Source organism: Natrix helvetica (genome assembly GCF_964273705.1).
Source record: "Natrix helvetica genome assembly, chromosome: 1".
Classification (NCBI taxonomy): domain Eukaryota; kingdom Metazoa; phylum Chordata; class Lepidosauria; order Squamata; family Natricidae; genus Natrix; species Natrix helvetica.
In genome coordinates this window covers 353,563,542-353,584,152 of record NC_138548.1, presented here as the reverse complement: position 1 = coordinate 353,584,152, position 20,611 = coordinate 353,563,542, and the positions used below count along the sequence as shown (strand labels likewise).

The 20,611-nt window shown below is 43.6% G+C and overlaps 1 protein-coding gene and 1 long non-coding RNA gene across 7 annotated transcripts in view; both read right to left on the bottom strand.

Moving 5' to 3' along the window:
* Positions 1–20,309, bottom strand: part of LOC309385192 (uncharacterized protein) — a 286,556-nt gene extending 266,247 nt beyond the window's left edge. For 2 of the 6 annotated variants that reach the window (XM_081939344.1, XM_081939353.1), the window contains exon 1: positions 3,272–3,325. Coding sequence is in view for 1 of the 6 variants with exons in the window: in XM_081939350.1 (XP_081795476.1) it covers positions 17,053–18,114 (1,062 nt within the window). In the remaining 5 variants the exon portion in view is untranslated. Of the gene's footprint in view, positions 1–3,271; positions 3,326–15,373; positions 18,859–20,131 lie in introns of those variants that run through there. The other 4 variants (XM_081939350.1, XM_081939343.1, XM_081939354.1 and 1 more) reach the window with 4 other exon arrangements.
* On the bottom strand, positions 2,235–4,277 carry LOC309385223. The gene is made up of 2 exons (XR_014174188.1): positions 4,150–4,277; positions 2,235–2,326 (listed from the first exon to the last, which is right to left on the bottom strand). It is a non-coding gene; the product is annotated as an uncharacterized lncRNA (long non-coding RNA).
* Positions 20,310–20,611: the final 302 nt, after the last annotated feature.

Here is a 20,611-nt window from a genome sequence, read left to right as displayed (position 1 = left end):
TATCCTGCCTTTATTATAAATAGAAATAACTCAAGGTGACAAACATACCTAATAAGATCTAAGCACCTCTTCTTTGGCCTAGCATGGCATTTCCCCTCAACACTGTAAAAGGGAACAACCACACAACTCCAGAGAAAGGAGGCTTAGACCTCCTCCCTCATGTTTGTTACTAAGACATGTTTGATTAAAAAGAATAAGGCAAGAAATTTAATGGATAATTTCTCAACTGGGCTTCCAAAGAGGGAAAAGAAATGAAAGTCAAGATTCCTCTACTACACACATTTGCTTCATATGGAATTTCCTGTGGGCAATAAGAGAGGAATTTTGTGTGAAACATTTCTCACAATCTGGACACTTGAAGGGTTTTTCCCCCGTGTGTAACCTTACATGATTTATAAGGCTAGACCTGATACTGAAAGCTTTCCCACAATCTGGACACTCATATGGTTTTTCTCCTGTGTGAGTCCTCCAGTGTATCATCAAGTCGGAATTCCGACTGAACCTTTTTCCACATTGAGGACACTCATATGGTTTTTCTCCTGTGTGAATTCTCTGGTGATTAACCAGATAGGAATTCTGACTGAAAGCTTTCCCACAAAACAGACACTCATATGGTTTCTCTCCTGTGTGAGACCTCTGGTGTACTATCACATGGGAATTCCGATAGAAACCTTTCCCACAAACTGGACACTTATATGGTTTCTCTCCTGTGTGAGTCTTGCGGTGTTCCACAAGGTGGGAATTTTGAATGAATGTTTTCCCACACTCGAGACACTCAAATGGTTTTTCTCCTGTGTGAATCCTCTGGTGTACCACAAGGTCAGAATTGCAATTGAAACCTTTTCCGCAATCAGGACATTCAAATGATTTCTCCCCTGTGTGAGTCCTTTGGTGCATGAGCAGTTTAGAATTCCTACTAAAAAGTTTCCCACATTCCAGACACTCATATGGTATCTCTCCTGTATGAATCCTCTGGTGTATCACCAGGTAGGAATTCTGACTGAAACATTTCCCACAATCCGGACACTCAAACGGTTTTTCTCCTGTATGACTCCTCTGGTGTATCACAAGCTTGGAATTCTCCTTGAAACATTTCCCACAGTCTGGACACTCATATGGTTTTTCTCCTGTGTGAGTCCTCTGGTGTAGCATCAACTTGGAATTCTGCTGGAAACATTTCCCACAATCTGGACATGGATATGGTTTTTCTCCTGTATGAGTCATCTGATGTTCCACCAGGTGGGAATTCCGACTGAAACTTTTCCCACAGTCTGGACACTCGTATGGTTTTTCTCCTGTGTGAGTCCTCCGGTGTCTCCCCAGGTAGGAATTCTGACTGAACATTTTCCCACAATCTGGACACTCATATGGTTTCTCTCCTGTGTGAGTTCTCTGGTGTATCACCAGCTTGGAATTATGCAAAAAACTTTTCCCACAATCCAGACACTCGTATGGTTTTTCCCCATTGTGAGTCCTCCTGTTTATCGCCAGATTGGTGTGCATGGTAAATCTTTTGTCACAATGGGAGCACTGGTACCGTGTTTCACCAAAAATACAACAGGGTCTTATTTTCTTTTGACCCCCCCAAATAAGCACTTGGCCTAATTTTTGGGGAGGTCTTATTATTTTTGAGGTTCAGGAGGTGGCAAGTGTGGTCACCTCAATATTTTTGGGGTGGGCTTATTTTAGTGTATGCACTCAAAAGCCTTATTGGCCTCTTATTTACGGAGAAACACGGTACAGTTTCTCTTCGGGGTGGGTCCTTCCACGAATCATGAGACCCCTATTCTAAGTAAAGCTTCTGACATACCACAAACGTTTGAATGGCTTTTCCTGGGGTAGTTCAACATGCATCAATCAGATGTGATCTGAATCTGTGTTTTTCCAAAACTAGGCAGTCTGCAGGGATTTTCCAACACTGATGTTATTGGATTCTTGAGGAGGCCAACAATATTTCTGATCTCTTAGGTGATGCTTCTTTGATTCAAACTACTCTTTGTTTTCTCAAAGGCTTTAATTAATGCCTTCCATTTTTGGCTATCCCCGAAATCTTTTTCTTCCCACTGACTTCCAGGTGTTCTTTACTGAGAAATTATCCTCCTTGACTTCTCATGTAATGTTTCCTTGAGTTCTAGACACTCTTATTTTTTCCCAGCTGAAAGCTTTGTTCTTATAATTCTCTCTCTTGTCTCTCATCAGCTGAAGAAAGAGAAAAGTTTTTACACTCTCTGGAGGAAGTGGAAGATTTTGATTGATGGCTTGTTTTACATTTTAAAGCTGTTTCTCATTCTCTTGTCCACGGTGCTCTTCTTGGCATTCTCTTTGTCTGTAAGATTAACATTAATGAGTTAGTTTCATTGTTGTTTAAAAAATGGCTTCAAGACGTGCAAAAGCACTTCTAGGGCATTTTGCAGACTGAAATACACTTCATTGTTTACATAAATAAATTCTTAGGAGTGTATTTCTGTGTGAATAGGAACAAATATTCAATGTGATACTTTAAAAAATTTTTAATACATGTACAGACAGTTCAAAAATTCTGTTTCCACTTGTCATTATTGATGTAGATCAGTGTTTCTCAAACTTGGTGACTTTAAGTCCTGTGGACTTCAACTCCCAGAATCCCCCAGCCAGCTATGCTGGCTGGGGAATTCTGGAAGTTGAAGTCCATAGGACTTAAAGTCGCCAAGTTTGAGAAACACTGATGTAGATGAATGAAAAAAAAAACAATTGTAGAATTGCTCAACACCATAACAAAACTGAAAGAAGTGAAGGGAGTCCGAATACTGTCTGAATGCACTGAATGTTTGTTCCTATTCACACAGAAATACACTCCCAAGAATTTATTTATGTAAACAATGAAGTGTATTTCAGTCTGCAAAACGCCCCAGAAGTGCTTTGGCTCAATTACTTTGATCTGATTTTAGAGATGTGGAGACATTGATAGACGAATCTTGGGATGTCCAAATCCTATACAAGAATATTAAAGCATCTCTTTTGCCCTTGAAACTCCTCGCTTGCCAGCAAAGCAACATGTCAATAAGACCACAAGGATCCAAGTGATTCGTGAAGGGTGAAAGGGGCGGATGGTTAAAAAAATATGAAAAATACATCAACATTTCTTTAAATCACCCAGCAGAAAATCACTTAAATCATGTGCTGCAGCAGCCCACACGCTCCAGCCCCTTTCCTTCCTCTGCTTCCCGGCCGTCGAGGAACCGGAAGGGCCCGACTTGCTCCCGGCTTCTCCTCCGACCTGCCCTCCACTCACCTCCCGGGAGCCGCTTCGACCCTCCAAACGGCACAAGAGGCTCCGCCGACACCAAATTACTCCACTGGCTAAGCCGGAAGAGGAAGTTATTCTGATCTCATTTCCTCCACATCCTCTCTCTATCGTTTCAATTCGTTCCAGCTCGGCCTCTCTCCTTCTGGTATAATGTTAAAAGCAGCGGCGCCGCTGCTGTACTCTGTTCACTTGTTTCTAAGGCGCGAGTGTTGCTTCTTTGTAGAGCGCCATCTAGCGACATAGGGTTGAAAATCACCCTCTACCCTAAAGCGTTCGCAAGAGGCTTTCATGGATTCCGTGGCTCCTTCTGTGTATTTGACCCCCACCGAGGACAGGAATAGCTTTCGTCCATGACAGTCTATCCTAAACTTTTTCTTTCAGGTCTCCCAAGAGTTCACTTACTACCCCTCTTGCTCCAATTAAACCAAAGGAAACCTTCCGGGGTGGGGGTGGGGAGAGAATGACGTATAACAGCCAACCTGAAAGTGAACCTCCCCTGCAGGGATTCAACCAGGAGGGCACCAAGGCAAAATTAACCCCCTGTACAGGGCATCTCGGTCCAGGAAAGGGCACAATTGGCGCACAAGATGAATCTGTGCAAAGCCCCTCCTCCCTAAGCCAATTTTCAATTCGGGTGGTGACGGCGGTGCAGAACTCTGGCCTTGGCAAATGGTTGAAGAAAATCACAGGGACCAGTTTTAAATCATGCAGCAAAAGGAGATAAAAAACATTTGGGGAGAAAAAAAATATGCAGCAGCCCGCAGGTTTCATTCTTCTCCCTTCGCTGCCCCTATCTACAACATTGAGGAACCCAAAGGGCCCGACTTGCTCCCGGCTTCTCCTCCGACCTTCCCACCACTCACCTCCCTGGAGCCGCTTCGACCCTCCAAGCCGCACAAGACTTGGCCGACGCCATCCACCTCTCCTAGATCAACCAGAATAGGAACTACCTCTTCCCACCTTTTCTCCACGTCCAATCTAGCAATCTAATACTCTATCGTTTCAATAGACTCCAACTCTTTTCCCGGTATATTGTCAATGGTAGGGATGCCGCCGCTGTGTTCTATTCTCTTGCTTTCTAGGGGATTCTATGTACAGCGCCATCTACCGTTCTTTCTGTGCCATCAAGTCGTATTCGACTTCCAACGGGGGTGGGGGTGGGGGTGGGGGTGGAGATGCAGAACTCCTCCAAACCTGCCTTGACAAATGATTGAAGCTGTAATAGTTAAGCTGTTGAATGGAAGGCTCTCGCCCTAGTCTGTCCTTTGGGGTCTACTAGGGGCGCCCTCACTGTCACTGCAAGTGAGCCAGGAGCTTCTTTTGCAGGAACTAAACCAGTGGTGGGTTTCAAATTGTTTTAGAACCTCTTCTGTAGGCGTGGCTTGCTTTGTGGGAGTGGCTGGCTGGCCATGTGACTGGGTGGGAATGGCTTGGCAGTCATGTGACCAGGTGGGAGTGGCTTGGCAGTTATGTGACTGGGTGGGCATCGCCAACTTGTAAAATGTGGTGAAACTCACTTAACAACGCTCTGTTGGCTCAGAAACTCTGGCATTGAAGCACACAAGTCTTAAAGCTGTCAAGTTACAAGACTCTTGCACCCCTAACCCTTTAAAACCCAGGGGTGTTCAAACTTGACAGCTTTAAGACTTGTGGACATCAACTCCCAGAATTCCTCCTCCAGTCATGTTGGCTCAGAAACTCTGGCGTTGAGGTGTACCCCTAACCCGTTAGAAAAAAAAAACCCAGGGGTGTTCAAACTTGACAGCTTTAAGACTCCCAGAATTCCTCCTCTCGCTCTTCATCTTGATGATGTGCGGACGGGCGGGGGGAGGGAGCTGGAACCGGTTCTAAGCAGCACTGTAGATTTGTGGAACCTCTTCTATAGAAGAGCTTAGAACTGGCAGGAACCCACCCCTGAACTAAACCAAGGGAAAGCATCCGTGGGGGGAACACAATGTGCCATCAGGCAGGGACAAAGCACACCTCCTTTCAGTATCAGTGAAGATGATTCTATCCAGTTCTTTATCTTGTGGGTGCAGGATAACTCCCCAAAGCTATATTTAGCAACTGAGGGAAGTTTGAAGAGTGATGCTTAACATTATTTACCTTCACAAGATTACCAGGTGCTGCACCATAAAAGTTGATCAAAGTCTTGTTTGTATGTCCAGCCTTAAAACAATTGCCAGCTTCATATCCCTTTAATAGAAGAATGAAATAGGGGACAAAACCTTGAAGTGCCCACCAACGTTGCTTTCAAACCCATCCAGATAGGAGATATGATTTCCCCCTCTTCATTCTTGCAGCTGGAACTGCCAGGATTACCCTCAGTAAGCAACATGGTATAACACCTATATGGAACCGCTAGGGGAGGCCATCCATTCTGTGATATCCAATTATGTACAGGTACATAATTGACTTCATTTAGTGACCATTTGAAGATATAAGGTCGTTGAAAAAAGTGACATGACCATTTTTCACACTTAAAAAGGTCACAGCAGCATTGCTACATAATGCAAACTCTCACCAATTGACATCTTTGTGACAGTTGCAGTGTTCTGGGGTCATGTGATCCCCTTTGGTGACTAAGCAGGTGCACAACTTGGGGATCCTCCTGGACTCACAACTCCTGCTTGAGGACATGGCTTTGGGAGGGGCTTTGCACAGATTCATCTTGTGCGCCAATTGTGCCCTTTCCTGGACCGAGATGCATTGTACGGGGGGTTACTTTTGCCTTGGTGCCCTCCTGGTTGAATCCCTGCACTGGACCATGTGAAACTTCAACTGGTCCACAACGCAGAAACACACACAGTAATGGAGGCCTCTAGGTTTCCCCTTTTAACATCTTTGTGGTGTGAGCTACACAGGATTCGTTTAAGGTGGAATTCAAGCTCATCGTCTTTAAAGCTATTTATTACAGCAATAGCAATCAGGCATATATGCCACCAATATACCACCCCACAATGCTTCGTATCACCCTCGGTTTACAGTGTCAGCATATTGTCCCCAACAATTTAGGCCTTCATTTTAACCATCTCTGAATGATGGAAGGCTAAGTCAACCTCGAGGCCTGTCAGGATTGGATACCAGGCTCATTCTAACCATTGAGCCAACAGGGTACATGTCATTATTTTCCCACCTTTACATTTGCATCTATCTGTTCTTCCAAGTCAGATAGGATGAGCACACTCCTGGTAACTTTCCTTAAATATTGCCATCTGATAAGAGCTAGGAAGTGAGTCTTGTCTGTTGCAGTTCCTGCCCTATGAGACACTCTTCCCCATTAAGTTTGGCAGGTCTTTATCCACCTGGTCTTCCATAAAGCAAAGAAGAACTAGCTCCCCCCCACCCCCCCACCCACAAGCACTGGGATAAGAAGAGAGGACTGCACATCAGGTGAATTGAAACCGTTTTTGCTTTTACGCATTTGGTTTTAATACAGTCTTACAGTTATTGATTGAGAGCCGGCCAGATGGGTAGCTACATGAATATTTTTAAATAAATCATAGGAAGAAAAAAGAATGAATGAATCTGCTGAGGCTTGGGGCAAATGAAGGTCTATATATTTGTTTATCAAATTTATAGGCTGCTAATCCTAAAATGGTTAACTTCTGAAATTTACTGTATTTTTCGGAGTATAAGACGCACCAAGGTTTTGAAGAGGCAAATTTTAAAAAAAGTTTCTCTAAAAAGAATCATGCAAGAAATTAAATTATCAATTTCACAGCTGGGCTAAGGGACAAGAAACGAAATTCGAGATTCCTCCAAACATCAAATTTTTCCTCATGTGGAATTTCTTCTCTGATAAGGGAGGAATTGTGTGTGAAACACGTTCCACAGTCTGAGCATTTAATGGTTACTCTCCTATGTGTAACCTTACATGATTTATAAGGTTAGACCTATTACTAAAATCTTTCCCACAATCTGGACACTCATACGGTTTTTCTCCTGTGTGAATCCTCTTGTGTATCACCAGATGGGAACTTTGACTGAACGTTTTCCCGCAATCTGGACACTCATATGGTTTCTCGCCCGTGTGAGTCCTCTTGTGTCTCTCCAGATGGGAATTACGCTGGAAACCTTTCCCACAATCTAGACACTCATATGGTTTCTCACCAGTGTGAGTCCTCTTGTGTCTCCCCAGATGGGAACTTCGCGTGAAATGTTTCCCACAATCTGGGCACTCATATGGTTTCTCTCCAGTGTGAGTCCTCTGATGTTCCATAAGGGAAGAATTCCGACTGAAACTTTTCCCACAATCTGGACACTCATACGGTTTCTCTCCAGTGTGAGTCCTCTGGTGCACCATCAGGTCAGAATTGCAACTAAAGCCTTTCCCACAATCTGAACAATACAGTTTCTGCCCTGTGTGCATTGTCTGGTGTTTCACCAGATGGGATTTGTGATTGAAACTTTTCCCACAATCAAGACACTCATATGGTTTTTCTCCAGTGTGAGTCCTCTGGTGTATCACCAGGTTCGAATTCTGACTGAAACTTTTCCCACAATACAGACACTCATAAGGTTTCTCTCCTGTGTGAGTCCTCTTGTGTATCACCAGGTCAGTATTCTGACTGAACCTTTTCCCACAATCCGGACACTCATATGGTTTCTCTCCTGTGTGACTCCTCTGGTGTGTCACCAGTTTGGAATTCTGACTGAAACTCTCCCCACACTCATATGGTTTCTCCCCATTGAGAGTCCTCTTGTGTATCGCCAGATTGGTGTACATGCTAAATATTTTGTCACAATGGGAGTACTGGTAAGAGTTTCTCTTTGGTATGGGTCCTTCCACGAATGATGAGAGACCTGTTCTGAGTAAAGCTTCTGACGCACCCCAAATTTTTCTATGGCTTTTCAGATGTGATTCCCAATCTCTGTGTTTCCCACAATAAGCAGTCAGTGGGGATTTTGAGAAATTATCCTCCTTGAGTTCTCATGTAATGTTTCTTTGAGTTCCCAACACTCTTATTTTTTTCCAGCTGTTCTCATATTTCTCTCCATTGTCTCTCATCAGCTAAGGAAGGAGAAGAGTTTATACTTTGAGGACGAAGTGGAAATAAATGTTGATTGATGATCTGTTTTACATTTTATAGCTGTTTCTATTTATCTGTTGTCCAGAGTGCTCTTCTTGGCATCCTCTTTGTCTGTAAAATTCATATTAATGGGTTAGTTTCATTATTGTTTAAAAATGACTACATGAGATGTGAAAGCAGTAGAAATACCCCATATATTACCATGAAAAAATAGACATCACAATCCTAGTTTTACCTCTAAGATTAATTATGATTAATTTTGTCAGGGTAATGATGATTTAATAGCTGACAAGCTGCTGTAAGGCTGTAAATTGATATGATGCAATGAGAATGAGTTAACTGGGTTACTGCCAGTTTAAGAAGCTATCTATATAAGGGAGGCCATGTGAGGGCATCTCTCTCTCTCTCTCTCTCTCCTTGTGTATCTCTCTCCTCGTGTTCTATCTCCATTGTGATTCCCCGTGTAGAATTGAAGATTGATAGCTTGCCTGGTATTTGCCTAACACATGTATGTATATATACATTTTGTAGATAAGCCATTGTTTGAAAGACAAAACCTCTGTATACTGTATTTTGCTCCTGGGTTGTCTCAAAATAGCAGTCACGCTGTGCGCACTCTGACAGGTTATGGGCCCAGTCCAGACAAAAAGCCAGAGTGACTAGGGAGACCAGAGAGAAGAGAAACCCAGTGTGAGCTTGCACCAGAGCCAGAGGGGTTGTGCAACTTAGTTTGATAGTGATTAATGGCTTGTGAAAGGAAGCAGGCATCATGGACTCCGTTGGCATAATAGAAGGTGTACTGCTGTCTCTGCTGAATGAGACAAACTACCTCTCCTAGAGTGTAAATGTGGAGATGTACCTGCGAAGGGAGGAGTTGTGGACGATAGTTACTAATCCACCAGCAGTCCTGGATGATGGGGACCAGAGAAGAAATGAAAAGGCATTAGCCAGCATAATTCCAGCTTTAGAGGTCAGTCAGCTGATACACATGGGGGGTCTCCAGTCTGCGAAAGTGCTGGGAGGCGTTGCGCAGTGTGTATGTTAGAGAGACTGTGGGCAGTGTTGCTGGCAAGGAGACTATATAAAGCACAACTGAAGCGGGAGGGGGAGAGCATGTCCACACCTCTTCAGGCTATGAGAAGGACATTCCTTGAGTTAGAGGAAAGAGGAATAACATTTACTGAGGCACACAAGGTGTATGTGGTGCTCAGTTCATTGGACAGTTAATGGGAGGTTCTTGTGAGTAGTCTAGAGTCCATGCAAGAGCAGGACTTAACCATGATGTATTTGACTGACCGATTGTTGGAGGAAGAGCAGAAACGGCTGAAGAGGCGACCAGGAATGGGAGGAGAGAACACTCAGCACAGACCAGCATCTGCAACAGTCCAGTATGCCGGCAGAGTAGCTGAGGCAGTTTACACAATGAAGAGATCCTACACGTGTGGGTCTACTGAACATCTCCAGAGGCACTGCCCTGAGAGGAGAAGCAGAAGAGCAGCGAGACAAGGGCGCAGGACTACTCAACACATGAGCGGTTCTCCAGAGTCATTTTCCCTGGCAGCAACAGCGTCTGAAAACACCAGGAACAACTGGTTGTTGGACAGTGGGGCAAGTCAGCATACAGCTAATAATTCACGGATGTTTTCTGGTTTAAGACCAGCTAAGCAAACATGTGTTAGTTTAGCTAATGGTCAAAGAGTTGCTGTAAAAGGGGAAGAAAAAGTTTATGTACCGGAGATAAGAGAAATATTGTACAATGTCCTATATGTACCTGCATAAGATCATAATCTATTGAGTGTGTCCAGGTTAGACAGAAAAGGCTATGAAATACTATTTTCAGGAGGAGAGTACTCCATCAGGAAAGGTGGAAGGATACATGCACGAGGGATTAAGAAAGATGGCCTGTACGTTCTAGGAAGGCAGGAGAATAGTTATGCACGAACTATAACAAATGCTCCCACACATGACAATTGTGTACATTTGTTGCATAGGGGAGTGGAGCATGAAAGTTTCAGAGGGCTGCATAAGATGCCAGACCAAGCTAGGTGGCATAAGCCAAAGCCAAAGCCGTGCAAGATGTACTTAGAGTGCGCTGTTTGTAAATTATATATAATATATCCCCCCCCCCAAAAAAAGGTGCAAGAGCAAAAAACAGAGAGAGATAAGGACAACTAGGAGTGCAAAACCTATATATAAATGAAGTAATGGAAGAAGAAATAAAGATGCTATCAATCAACATAAATGGATTGAACTATGAGAAGGAAAACACCTTTATGAAATTACAAAAATTAAAATTGGACCTACATTGTCTTCAAGAAGTGCATATTAAAAAGCAATACAGTGACTTATTGGAATACCCCAAAACTGGGAAATTATATTCTACATTAGCACAACAAACGAGGGGTGGCATTATACGTTAAAAAACATTAAAAGCTAAACAAGCACATTCAGATGAAGAAGGGAGAATAGTGATGGTTGAGGTTGTAATAAATCAGAAACAGATTCTTTTGATTGCAATATATGCACCAAATAACAAATAAGAATTTAAGAAGATAATTGAAATGGGCTATGAAAATATATGTATGATAGGAGACTTCAGTGCAATTGTGGATGTCAACCTAGACTATAGATGCAGTAAAAAAAATTAAAAATGAGAAGGACACTCCCAAAAACCTTTTTGAATGACACAAGAAATAGACATACAGGATATATGGAGAGTTTTAAATCCAAAGAAAAATCAATATACATTCTATTTGAACAGACATCAATCTTGCTCTAGTCTAGATATGATATGGATGTCGCCGGAAATGAGAACAGCCATCCAAGACGTTGATATAGAGACTAACATATGAGCAGATCATAATCCAACAAAAACCATGTGGAAGGGACAGAGGAATAAACTGAGATGGACTTGAATCAAACTATATTAAAGGACAAGGAGTTTATACAAGTAATGGAAAAAGAAATGGACTTTGTAAAAAAGAAAATAGAAAGAAGAAACATGACTATAAAATGTTTGGGAAATGGCTAAAGCATACATGTGAGGATTAGCCATAACATATATAGCAAGAAGAAACAAGAAAAAGAAACAACAGCACAAAACATTACAAGGACTCAAAAAGTTGGACAGAGAATTGCAGAAACATCCACGAAAAAGTAATGTAAAAGAGAAAATGGAATTAACCAAACATAAACTAAACGTAATAGAAAAAGAAGAAATGGCACAAAAAAATTAAAACGGCAAGACAAAACTTTTTTGAAAATGCAATAAGCCAGGTAGATGGCTAGTGTATAAGCTGAAAAAAGAGAAAGAGAAGAAAATGATACATAAACTGATAAGATGAGAAGGGGATCCTTTACCATCAAAATGAAGATAAAAAGAAAATAATCCAGGAATTTTATGTAAAATTTACAGTCAAGAAAAAGTCTCAGAAGATATAATAACACAATATCTAGAAAAGGCCTCATTACCTAAAATACCAGAAAGAGTAAAAGCCATGTTAATTGAAAGAATAATGATGATGGAATTAACAGAAGCAATTAAAAGGCAAAAAAACAATAAAACACAGGTGGGCTCCTGGCAGAACTTTGTAAATATCTACAAGATGTCAATTTTGGTGGTCTATAGTGATGTGTTGCTAAGGATCAATCTCCCTAAAACATGGGCAGAAGCAAATATTACTTTAATATCAAAACAAGATTCAGATTTACAGCAGATAAAAAACTATGCACCCGTGATGGTGAACCTATCACATGCGTGCCACAAGTGGCACGGACAGGTCTCTCTGCCGGCACATGAGCCGTCACCGGAGCTGAGCTCCACCGCGCATGTGTCTGTGCCTTCCGCCGGCCACCTGATTTTTGGGTCTCTGCAGTGTGTGTTGTTTAAAATGCAGTTAAAACACTAAACAATCCATCGCCAATATAACTATGCACATCCAACAGGAATAGGAAGTGCCTCACAGGAGCAGATAGAGATAAATCCTAGAGAGGCAGGAAATGCATCACTAAACAATGGAGATGAATGCTAGAGAGGAATAAGGCTACATACCAGGTGGACATAACACCTGTAACAGTGTAATGCACGGAGCCCGGGGAGGGGAGCGCGGGTGGGGGAGCGGTGTGTCACTCCCTGCCCCCCGTGCATGCCAGGTGGATTGCTTTATTCTCCGACCCAGCAGTATATCACAGATGTGAGTACACCCTCTCACATTTTGTAAATATTTAAGGATATCTTTTCATGTGACAACACTGAAGAAATGACACTTGGCTATAACGTAAGGTAGTATATAGCTTGTATAACAGTGCAAATGTGCTGTCCCCTCAAAATAACGCAACACACAGCCATTAACATCTAAACTGCTGGCAAGATATACTTAAAATATTTACAAAATGTGAGGGGGTGTACTCGCTTGTGATATACTGCAGTATGGAATCAAAGACTCAGGCGAACGGGAACACCTGGGGGATATCATGAGCTCATAAGGAGAGCTAGGACAACAGAACTGGTGGAGGAAGCCAAAGAGGCCTCAGCCGATTCTCCCATCAAAAGTGTCCCCAGGTGCAAGAGTGGGGAAAACGGGAGGTGATGATGCCCGGCTCAACACTATGCAAGCTCAAATGTCCCATTTAAGCAAGGTGAGGGCCTGGTGGACAGCAACGGGTGGTTCGCCTTTGAATGGAGGTCTGGCTGGGGCAGTCAATGGGGGAGGAGGACCTTCCGCTTCAGCTGAAAACGTGGCAAATCCAGTGATCTGTTATAACTGTGGGGCTGCAGGGCATTGCAGGAGTACTTGTATTAAGCCACAGGAAGCACAGACTTTCGGCCCAGTCGGGGAAACTACAGAGGGCTCCAATGAGGGAGCCAACTGGGTGCCCAGGGATACTAGCCAGCTGAGAGGCTGACCGCCACCCCATCATGTAGAATTGTTTTTAATTATTTAATTAGTTTGGGTTGTATATACAGACGGTATGTTTGCGTTGTTCTGTCTGGTGTTTTATGTTATGTCTTGTTGTCTTATACACGAACGGTCTGTACACCGCCCCGAGTCCCTACGGGGAGAGGGGGCGGTCTATAAATTTAATAAACCTTAATAAACCTAAACCAGGAAAAACCAGGACTCCAGCGACCCTTACGGGGTTAGCACAGTGTTTCTCAACCTTGGCAACTTGAAGATGCCCGGACTTCAACTCCCAGAATTCCCCAGCCAGCAAATGCTGGCTGGGGAATTCTGGGAGTTGAAGTCCGGACATCTTCAAGTTGCCAAGGTTGAGAAACACTGGGTTAGCGCCACCCAAGATTTAAAGCATCCCTTTTGCCCACGAAACTCCTCCCTTGCCAGGAAAGCAACACGTCAATAAAATTACAAGGATCCAAGTGATTCGGGTGGCTCAGAAGTATGAAAAATATATCAAGATTTCCTTAAATCTCCCAAATCTCCCAGCAGGAAACGACAAGCATCCATTTCAAATCATGCAGCAAAAAGGTAAAAACATTTGGGGAGAGAAAGACTTATGCAGCCAAAGCCACCATGTTTCAGCCTTGTGGCTTCCTCTGCTTCATACACCGGGGAGGAAAGCAAAGGGTCCGGCTTGCTCCCGGCTTCTCCTCCACTCACCTCCCGGGAGCCGCTTCCAGCCTTGAAACAGCACAAGAGGGTGGGTCGACACCAAAATACTCCCCCTTATGTGACCCGGAAAAGAAAGTTCCTCTGCTCTCCTTTTCTTCACGTCTTCTCTAGCAGGCTAATACTCTATCGTTTCAATTCGTTCCAGCTCGGCGCTCTCTCCTTCCGGTATAATGTTAAAAGCAGCGGTGCCGCTGCTGTGCTCGATTCACTTCTTTCTAAGGCGAGTGTTGCTTCTTTGTGGAGCGCCATCTAGCGACATAGGGTTGAAAAATCACCCTCGTTCTATCTACCCTGAAGCGTTTGCAAGAAGCTTTCATGCATTCCTTCGGTGTGATCCATTCGACCCCCACCTAGCACAAGGATAGCTTTCGCCCATGACAATCTAATACCTTTTCTTTCAGGTCTCCCAAGAGTTGACTCACTGTCCCTCTTGCTCCAACTAAACCAAAGGAAAGCGTCAAACAGCCAACCCGAATATGCACCTCCCTTGCAGTTTTCAGTTGGGTGATGGTGGAGGTGCAGAACTCCTCCAAACCTGCCTTGGCAAATGGTTGAAGCTGTAATAGTTAAGCTGTTGAAGGGAAGGCTCTCGCCCTAGTCTGTCCTTTGGGGTCTACTAGGGGCGCCCTCATTGTCCCGGCAACTGAGCCAGGAGCTTCTTTTGCAGGAACTAAACCAAGGGAAAGCATCTGTGAGGGGAGCGCCAGCACGCAAGGTGAAAGGGCTCCTCCCTTATGGATCAGTGAAGACTATTCCAGCCAGTTTTCTCTTGGGGGTGCCGGAAACTCCCCAAGAATATATTTGCCACTGAGGGAAGCTTGAAGAATGATGCTTAACGCTACTTAGCTTCACAAGATTACCAGGTGCTGCATTATAAGTTGATAAAGGTCTTGTTTGTATCTGCAGCCTTAAATGATTGACAGCTTAATCTCCCTTTAACAGAAAAATGAGATATGAAACCTTGAAGCCCATCTAGATAGGAAATATCATTTTCCACTCTGCATTCTTCAAGCTGGAACTGCCATAATTACCCTCAGTAAGCAACGTAGTTTAACACCTACATGGAACTGTTAGGTGAGGCCATCCATCCTGTGATATCCAATTATCTACAGGCTGTCCTCAATTTCCTTCATTTAGTGATCATTTGAAGTTACAAAGTCATTGAAAAGAAAGACGTGACCATTTTTCACACTTAAAAAAGGCCACAGCAGCATTGTCACATGATCAGTAATTCAGACTGGGCAATTTACTTCTCTTTGCAACAGTAGTAGTGTTCTGGGGTCATGTGATCCCCTTTGGTGACTGAGCTGGTTGCACAAACTGGAGACCCTCCTGAACTCAACTCCTGCTTGAGGTGGACATGGCTGTGGGAAGGGACTTTCAATAGATTCTTCTTGTGTTCCAATTGTGTCCTTTTCTGGACCGGGATGCATTGCACAAGGGGTCACTCTTGTCTTGGTCACCTCCTGTTTGAATTCCTGCACTGGACCACGAGAAACTTCAACTGGTACAGAACGCAGCAGCGCACATAGTAATGGAGGCCCCTAGGTTGCCCATGTAACATCTTTGTGGTGCAAGCTATGCAAGCTTCGTTTAAGGTGCGATTCAAGCTCATCATCTTTAAAGCTATTGATTACAGCAATAGCAATCAGACGTATATACTATGTAGATAAGACCCCAAAGTGCTTTATACCACTTGATTGACAGTGTCAGCGTATTGTCCACAACAAACTGGGTCCTCATTTTATCGGTCTCAGAATGACAGAAGGCTGAGTCAACCTCCAGGCATGTCAGGACCAAATTCCAGGCTGTGGGCAGAATCAGCTGGCAATACTGCATTCTAACCAATAAGCCAACAGGGCACCTGTCATTATTTTCCCACCTTTATTTTTGCATTTTCCAGGTCAGATAGGAGGGCCACGCTCCTGGCCCCTTGCCTCAAATACTGCCATCTCATAGAAGCTAGGAAGAGAGCCTTGTCAGTTCCTGCCCTGTGAGATACTCTTCACCCTGAAGTTTGGCAGGTCTTTATCCTCCTGGTCTTCCATAAACAAAGAACTAACTGGGATAGGAACAGAGAACTGCACATCAGAAGATGGATTGAAACCAGGTTTTTGTTTTTAAGCATTTGGTTTTAATACAGTTTTAAAGTTAATTATTAATGAAAGTTAATTATACAACCATAGAGCGTACGCCCAGAGCAGCCACTGCCGGAAGACTCGGTTTGGAAGCCGCAGAAAAAGTCATGCCGCGGCAGAGGAGGTGCCCTGGTTCTGCGGGGAGAGCTGGGCCACGGCATCATGAGGCTGGGAGGCGCGTGAGCGAAACAGCCGCTCGCGCAACCCCTCTCTCCAGCTGTGCAGAGCCATTCACTAACATTTCGAAGGCGCCAAGCAGCGGGAGCCGGGTGGCAGCGAACAGGCGCTTACGCGGCTTGGCGAGACCCCTAGGTCAGTGAATGTCGCTGTGCCCGGCTGGAAAGGGGGTTTGCCGGATGGCTGCTTGTGAGCATGGTCGCTTCATGGCTTCTGTGTTGCACTTCTGCGACAGCGCAATACAGCCATTCGCCCATGAGGCTGTGCTCGACTCTTTAGGAGCCCGCTTGGAAGAGAGCAGCCGCCCGGCAACCCCAAAACAATAAACCCTCCTCTCATAATAAGGCCCAAGCCATATTTTGTGGGTAAAAAGAAAATAAGACCCTGCCTTATTTTTGGGGAAACATGGTATTTATATCCCCCTGTATTCTATGTAGAAACAACTCATTACCTAATATACCTATTAGGTAAAACATACCTAATAGAGCGCCAAGCTTTGCTTTTTGTGGTCCACAATGGCAGTTCCCCTAGACTCTGTGAAAGGGAACGACAGCACTGGGTTAACCAATGAAGCTCAGATCTCCTTCCTCATGTTTAATAATAAGACATGCTTCACTAAAAAGAATCATGCAAGAAATTAAATTATTAATTTCTCAGCAGGGCTTTCACTAAGGGACAAGAAACAAGATTCAAGATTCCTGTAGACAGATCAAATTTATCCTCATGTGGAATTTCATCGGTGACAAGCGAGGAATTTTGTGCTGTCCCCAATCTGGGCATTTGAATAGTTACTCCCCTATGTGTAATCTTACATGATTTATAAGGCTAGACCTACAACTGAAATCTTTCCCACAATCTGGACACTCATAAGGTTTTTCTCCTGTGTGAGTTCTCTTGTGTACTGCCAGGCTGGAACTGTGACTGAACTTTTTCCTGCAATCCGGACACTCAAATGGTTTTTCTCCTGTATGTATCCTCTCGTGTTGCACCAAGTCAGAATTTCGAGGGAAATCTTTCCCGCAATCAGGACACTTATATGGTTTCTCTCCTGTGTGAATCCTCTGGTGCACCAAAAGTTCGCAATTCCAATTGAAACTTTTCCCACAATCTGGACACTTGTGTGGTTTTTCTCCTGTGTGATTCCGTTGGTGTATTACCAGGTAATAATGTTCACTGAACCTTTTCCCACAATCCAGACACTCATATGGTTTTTCTCCAGTGTGAGTCCTCTGGTGTATCACCAGCTTGGAATTTTGGTTGAAACTCTTCCCACAATCCTGACACTTATATGGTTTTTCTCCTGTGTGAATCCTCTGGTGTATCACCAGCTTGGAATTACGTTTGAAACTTTTCCCACAATCTGGGCACTGATACGGTCTCTCTCCTGTGTGAGTCCTCTGGTGTTCCACAAGGTGGGAATTCCGACTGAAACTTTTCCCACAATCTGGGCACTCATATGGTTTTTCTCCTGTGTGAGTCCTCTGGTGCACCACCAGGTCGGAATTGCAACTAAAACCTTTCCCACAATCCAAACAATAGTGTTTCTCTCCTGTGTGTGTCGTCTGGTGTTTCACCAGGTGGGATTTGTGATTGAAACTCTTCCCACAATCCAGACATTCATACGGTTTTTCTCCTGTGTGAATCCTCTGGTGTACCAACAGGTTCCAATTCAGACTGAAACTTTTCCCACAATACAGACATTCATATGGTTTCTCTCCTGTGTGAGTCCTCTGGTGTTTCACCAGCTTCGAATTCTGATTAAATTTTTTCCCACAATCCAGACACTCATATGGTTTCTCTCCTGTGTGAGCCCTCTTGTGTATCCTCACTGTAGAATTCTGACTAAACATTTTGTCACAATCCGGACACTCATACGGTTTCTCTGTCTGGTGTATAACCAGGTCAGAATTCCAAGTGAAACTTTTCACACATCAGAGCTGCTCCTCCTGCATCGGCCGTTCTATAAATCATAGGAATCTTGTTCTAAGTAATGCTTTTGCCAAAATTCAAGCATGTGTATGGTTTTTTGAGGAGTGGATCCTCTTGTGCATAATCACCTGTGATCTGTAATCTGTTTTTCCCAAAATAGGCATTTGCTGCAGTTTTTCCAACACTGATATTCTTAGATTCATGAGGGGGTCAAAAATATTTCTGATCCCTTATGTGGTGGATGATTTGATTTAAGACACTCTTTCCTTCCTCAATGTCTTTCATTAATGCCTTTGGCCTTCCAAGTGACCATTTCCTTCCCACTGATGTCCAGCTACTGTATTTCCCACGTTTTCTGAATTTGGAACTTAAAACCTTTTACTTTTTCATGCAATATTTTCTTGAGTTCCACATAATCTATTTCTTCCACATAAAAATCCTGGTTCTGTTATTGTCTCCTTTGTCTCTTTCCATCTGCTGAGCAAAGAGAAGAGTTTTAAAACTTTCTGAAAGAGTGGAAAAGATTTTGATTGATGGTTTGTTTTGCATTTTAATGCTGCTTCTTATTCTTGGCTGCCCAGGAGACTCTTCTTGGCATCCTCCTTATCTATAAGATTCCTATTAATGGATTAGTTTCATTATTGTTTATAAAATGGCTGCAGAACCTGTGAGAACAGAAAAAAAATCCACGTTACTATGAAAAAGCAAAAATATCAAAATTCTAGTTCAACATCTAACATTCATTCTGATTCATTGGGTAAATAGAAGACTAGAAAAATCCAAGTTCAAATATCCACTCCTATTTCAAATAAAGAGTTTTATACAGATACACATGCATGCACACATACAAACCTATAAATGTATTAATTTAGAACCTTTTTTGCATTTCACTCTTTAAAATGTTTCAGAAGTGCATTCAGTCAACTTTTTTGGTCCAGTTTTAGAAACCTGGGGACATTAGCGGATGAAATGGTGCCCAACTCCTATGCAAGATTTAAAGCATCTGTTTTGCCTGTGAAACTCCTCGCTTGCTAGGAAAGCAGAATGCAAGGGTGGGTTCCTGCCAGTTCTAAGCTCTTCTATAGAAGAGGTTCCACAAATCTACCATGCCGTTTAGAACCGGTTCCAGCTCCCTCCCCCCACCCGTCCGCACATCATCAAGATGAAGAGCGAGAGGAGGAATTCTGGGAGTTGAAGTCCACAAGTCTTAAAGCTATCAAGTTTGAACACCCCTGGGGTTTTTTCCCCTAAAGAGTTAGGGGTGCAAGGGTCTTGTAACTTGACAGCTTTAAGACTTGCACACTTCAATGCCAGAGTTCCTGAGCCAACATGACTGGAGGAGGAATTCTGGGAGTTGAAGTCCACAAGTCTTAAATGTTGTCAAGTTTGAACATCCCTGGGTTTTTTTTCCCTAAAGGGTTAGGGGTGCAAGGGTCTTGTAACTTGACAGCTTTAAGACTTGCACACTTCAATGCCAGAGTTTCTGACCCAACATTTTGGTTGCTAAGCAAGAGCGTTGTTAAGTGAGTTTCACCACATTTTACAAGTTGGCCACGCCCACCCAGCCACATGGCCGCCAAGCCACTCCCACCCGGTCACGTGGCCGGCAGGCCACTCCCACAAAGCAGGCCACACCTACAGAAGAGGTTCTAAAAAATTTGAAATCCACCACTGGCAGCATGTCAATAACATCACGGGGAATAGTATTACGCGGAGACTGAGGGCGATAAAAATATGAAATAAAGGCTTTTTAAATCTCCCAGCAGAAAAGCACATGCAGCAATATTAAATCATGCAGTAAAAGGATAACAAAAATTTGGGGAGAGAAAGATTATACAGCAGCAGCGAGCATGTTTTATTCTTGTCCCTTCGCTGCTTCTATCTACAACATGAACGAACCCAAAGGGCCCGACTTCCCCGCGTCTTCCCTCCACTCACCTCCCAGGAGCCGCTTCGACCCTCCGAGCAGCACAAGAGGCTCCGCCGACGCCATCACCCTCCCGTGGCTGAGCCGGAAGAGGAAGTTCCTCTGTCCTTCGCCTCCACTCCTCCACATCCCCTCTAGCAATCCAATCTTCTATCGTTTCAACTCGTTCCATCTCCGCCTCTACCTCCCCAGTAGACTAGCCATGCTACTACAGTACTCTATTCACTCCTTTTTAGGCTCGAGTGTTTCTTCTTTCTAGATCGCCATCTAGTGACATAAGGCTGAAAAACACGCTCTTCCTATCTACCCTAAGGCGTTTGCAAGATGTTTTCATTGATTCAATACAATACAATACAATACAATACAATACAATACAATACAATACAATACAATACAATACAATACAATAGCAGAGTTGGAAGAGACCTTGGAGGTCTTCTAGTCCAACCCCCTGCCTAGGCAGGAAACCCTATACCATTTCAGGCAAATGG